Source organism: Argiope bruennichi, chromosome X2 (genome assembly GCF_947563725.1).
Source record: "Argiope bruennichi chromosome X2, qqArgBrue1.1, whole genome shotgun sequence".
NCBI classification, from domain to species: Eukaryota; Metazoa; Arthropoda; class Arachnida; order Araneae; family Araneidae; genus Argiope; species Argiope bruennichi.
Window position 1 is genome coordinate 31,471,290 of NC_079163.1, and position 5,059 is coordinate 31,476,348.

General features: G+C 40.9%; 1 protein-coding gene across 1 annotated transcript; it reads left to right on the top strand.

The window, feature by feature from the left end:
• LOC129959696 (uncharacterized) lies at positions 1–1,080 on the top strand. Its single transcript, XM_056072585.1, has one exon. The coding sequence runs from the start codon at positions 1–3 to the stop codon at positions 1,078–1,080; it is 1,080 nt and encodes a 359-aa protein (XP_055928560.1).
• Positions 1,081–5,059: the final 3,979 nt, after the last annotated feature.

Below are 5,059 nucleotides of genomic sequence, written 5' to 3' on the forward strand. Positions count from 1 at the left end.
ATGCGCTCTGGTGACTTGCTTGTTGAGGTGAATTCTCGTAAGCAAGCCCAGCAGATTCAAAAATTAAAAGCACTGGGAAATATACCAATAACTGTAAGTCCTCACCAGTCGTTGAATACCTCTAAAGGTGTCATTACCTGCGGGGAACTCTTAAATGTCCCCATAGATATAATAAAATCAGAAATGAAACCGCAAGGAGTTATAGATGTCCGCCGCATCACTATACGGCGTAATGGACAACTCCTTGAAACAAAACATCACATCTTAACGTTTCAGACACCCAAACTACCAGAATTTGTTTACGCAGGTTATATACGACGCCCAGTAAGGCCGTACATTCCGAACCCACTTAGATGCTTTCAGTGCCAGCGATTTGGCCATTCTAAAGTTAATTGCCGCGGGTCTTTAACATGTGCCCGCTGTGCAGAAAAAGGGCATGATAGCCAGGAATGTTCCACACAGGAAAAGTGTGTGAACTGTAAAGGCGATCACCCTTCATTTTCTCGATCATGTCCTAGCTGGCAGCTTGAAAAACAAGTAATAACAATAAAAATCAAAGAAGATCTTTCATATCCCGAAGCCAGGCGTAGAGTTCAAGCACAAACTCCTACTCCTGGTAAAAGTTACGCTTCTGTTGTTCAGAACACCTTTTGCGCAAACTGTTCATGTAATAATTGTATAAAATTTCACACCGATTCAAAACCACCTGAAAATATTAGGAATTCTGATTCTGAACATTCTAGCAATAGTACACTTGACAGACCCAAGAAACCACAAAAGAAATCGAAGAAAAAATTGCAAAACTCGCTGACGTTAAAGTTAGCAAAACGCGGTATTTCGAAACAGGAACTGCCTTTAAAATTGAAAAAGTCGGCATCTAAAAATTCCGTCGCTTTAGGACTTGCGACGCAGGGTATAGTCCACAAGGACTTGTCGTCCATATTTGGTGGCATGCCCAAAAGTCCAGATCGCCTTTCTCTCCATCCATCAGATGAGGATGAGGATTTGCACATGAGTTGTGAGGTTTCCGCAACTCTACCACATGCGCCTATTAACTTGCCTGCAATCTCGAATTCTTAATGGGTACCTTCATTTCCTGGAATTGTCGCGGCCTTCGGTCCAAACTTTTTGACATTAAGACCATTATGAACACGTTTCATCCTGTTTGTTTTGGTCTTCAAGAGACCTTCTTGAAGTCCAATATTCCAATTAAATTACGCGGTTATAATTGTGCTCGGAACGACGCAGACACTGAATCTCATAGTTCGGGAGGGGTGTGTATCTTCACCTCTAATCTATATCCGAGCACACCTCTCACTTTACAAACTTCTCTACAGGCTGTGGCTGTTCAAGTTCAGACACGAATTTTGGTCACAGTCTGTTGTATTTATCTACCGCCTCACGATGTCATACGTCAGCAAGATCTTGACCAGTTAGTAGACCAGCTTCCTAAGCCTTTTATTTTATGTGGCGATTTTAATGGACATAGCACTTTGTGGGGTTCAGATAGTACAAACTCTCGAGGGCGGCAGATCGAACAGTTTATAACAAATAACTGTATCTGTCTGCTCAATAATGATGAGAAGACGTACTTTCATGAACCCACACGTAGATTTCATAGCCTCGATCTAGCCATGTGCTCTCCTGAACTCTTGCCATCGTTGACCTTTACAGTCAGCAAAGATCTACATAATAGTGATCATTTTCCTATTATTGTCTCCCATGCCCACAGAGGCGGTGCGACTCCCTGTCCTCCGCGGTTTCTATTCCAGCGGGCAGACTGGGATAATTTCAAGCAATTGGCAGATATCACCGAGAAGATGGTCAGTACTTACGACATCACGGAAGCAGTACAAAATGTCATTAACTGCATAATAAGATCCGCGAATGCTACTATTCCGAAGACTTCCCCACGTCTAAGGAAATTTCGTAGACCGTGGTGGAATGAAGCTTGTCGCGACAGTCATAAAAACCAAAAGAAACGTTGGAGTATTTTTCGAAGGTATCCGACAACAGAAAATCTGATTGCATTTAAGCGTGCCAAAGCTCTTGCTCGTCGCATTCGTCGTCAAAGTCAGAGAGATTCTTGGATAAAATTCGTATCCTCCATTACATCCTACACTTCCAGTAAACATATGTGGAAAAAAGTAAAGGCCGCTAATGGAATATATAGTGAAACCTCCATTCCTGTTTTAAATACAGGAAATATGGTGCACTCAACTCAATTAGATGTTGCCAATATTCTTGGTCAAGCATTCTCACAAGTGTCTGCTATTGATTCTTACAGTCCTACGTTTATGGCTATTAAGAATCGCGCGGAACGGTTGCGTCTGCGCTTTAATGACCGACGCCCTTTTCCATATAACTGCGAATTTAGGATGTTTGAACTGGAAACGGCTTTATCTAAAGCCAATGATACAAGTCCTGGCCCAGATGGGATCACATATAATATGCTCCGCCATTTGAATGCAACTTCCCTTACGAATCTGTTAATATTATTTAACAGAATATGGATTGAACAGAAGTACCCTTCACAATGGTGCGAGGCTATTGTGATCCCAATCTTAAAACCTGGTAAGGAACCATCAAATCCTTTGAACTACCGACCAATTGCTCTGACGAGTTGCCTTTGTAAGACCTTTGAGCGCATGGTCAATGCCCGTCTGATATTCGAATTGGAGAAAAACGGATGCATATCCTCGTTGCAGAGTGGTTTCCGTAGAGGTCGGTCTACTTTTGACAACCTAATTCTACTGGAAACCCAGATACGCAACGCATTTGTTAGGAGGAACCACCTTATCTCCATATTCCTTGATATTGAGAAGGCGTACGACCGTGCTTGGCGCTTTGGCATACTTTCTACAATTTTTAACTTGGGTTTTAGGGGAAACCTCCCCATATTTTTACAAAACTTTTTATCTCATCGGACTTTCAGAGTTCGCGTTGGCAACACTTATTCATCTAATTTTATCCAAGCTGAGGGAGTTCCTCAGGGAAGTGTCCTCAGTGTCACTCTTTTTATTGTTCATCTTAATCAAATTTTAACTCTTTTACCTTCATCTGTTCATGGATCACTTTATGTTGATGACTTGCAGATCTCATGCCAAGGCAGCAATATGAATTTAATAGAACGGCAATTGCAAAATGCCGTTAATAAAGTGGTAGATTGGTGCGACAAGAACGGGCACACTATCTCTCCGGAGAAGAGCCAATGCGTCCATTTTTGCAGGAAAAGAAATGTACACCTTGATCCGAATATTCATATTCGCAATATTTCAATTCCAGTGGTGAATGAAATTCGGTTTTTGGGAGTGATTTTTGACCGAAAGCTCACTTTCCTTCCTCACATCTTAAGCCTACGACAGAAGTGTGAGAAATCGCTAAATATTCTAAAAGTTCTGTCTAAAACATCTTGGGGTGCCGATAGAACCTCCCTACTACGAATTTATCAAGCAGTTGTACTTTCTCGCATTGATTATGCCTGCATGGTGTATGGGTCTGCACGCTCTACGGCTTTGCGGCAATTGGATACCGTACACCACACTGCTCTAAGAATCTGTTCAGGAGCATTTCGCACTTCTCCAGTAGAGAGCCTGTATGTTATTTGCCATCAACCCTCTCTCTCTTTAAGGCGTTTCAAGTTATCTATTTTATACTATTACCGCACAAGATCTGTCCCTAATCACCCTATTTGTCATATGAATCTTCCCATTGGTCTTCGCAGACTATATGATGCCCGCCCCTCACATGTTCTTCCATTCAATGAGAGAGCAAAATTGCTCATGCATGATTCGGACCTTTCAAATGTCACTATCACGACTGTTGATTCTTTTTGCTTTCCGCCTTGGGATGTCCCATGCTTTTCATTTCTGAATCCATTTGCAGGTTTTGATAAGTCCTCCACTTCTTCTGTTGTTTATCAGCAGCTTTTTCTTTATCATCGCTGTCAGTATTCTTCTTTCACACCAATCTTTACAGATGGTTCCCGATCAGATGGGTATGTCGGTTGCGGCATCATAATTCCATCTGATACTCTAAGCTATCGCCTACATAACTCTTGTTCCGTTTTCACGGCTGAGTTGGTGGCAATTTTCTGTGCTCTTCGGGAAATCTTGCCACTTTCTGAGCGTAATTTTATAATTTATACTGACAGTCTGAGTGCTTTGGAGACACTCTCCCATTATCAATATCAGGCGCATCCAGTTGCCTTACAAATTTTGTGCACACTAAGACTCCTAGAAAACAAGGGTTTCAAAATACTTTTTTGTTGGATCCCAGGGCATGCAGGTATTTCAGGTAATGAAAGGGCAGATTTTGCAGCTAAATCTGCAACACTATTTTTAACACAATCTCTTCCATATTGTGATGCTAAGCGGTCCCTTGTACGACATATCTTTTCTAAATGGCAGATGGCATGGGATCTGCAGATCCACAATAAGTTGCATTTCATCAAGCCCACAGTTGGTTTATGGCCTACTTTACGACAACGTGAGGATGATGTCAAAATGACTCGCCTCCGTATAGGGCATACTCGATATACTCACCGCCATCTCCTTTTTGGTGAAAGGGCACCAATATGCTCCAAATGTCATATTGAAATAAGCATTCAACATGTTTTGATTGTCTGTCCTAATTTTGAAGTTCATCGTCGTTACTTCTTCCACTCGTCAGATCTTAACATGCAAGACCTGGTGGGTGAAACATACCATCAAAATATTTTTAAATTTTTAAAATCTATCAATTTTTTTACTTGTATCTGACATTTATTGCTATATTCCTCTGTATACTACTGAGCTTTTAAAATATTTCATTTTTTTTTCTCAACTATAAAAAATTAATTTTATTGTAAATTAGTAATCATTGTTACATTTAAATTTCATGCATTCATTGCGACTTAAAAAAAAAATCCATTTTTTAAACTTTAATCACATACTATATGGGATGAAATTGAACCATATGCTTGGCGCAGTATGGCCAAAATTGGCTTTTGCGCCATTAAACCCAACAACACCAACAACAACAATCTCATGGACAGCCAAAACCCCACGTGTTGGCCGTG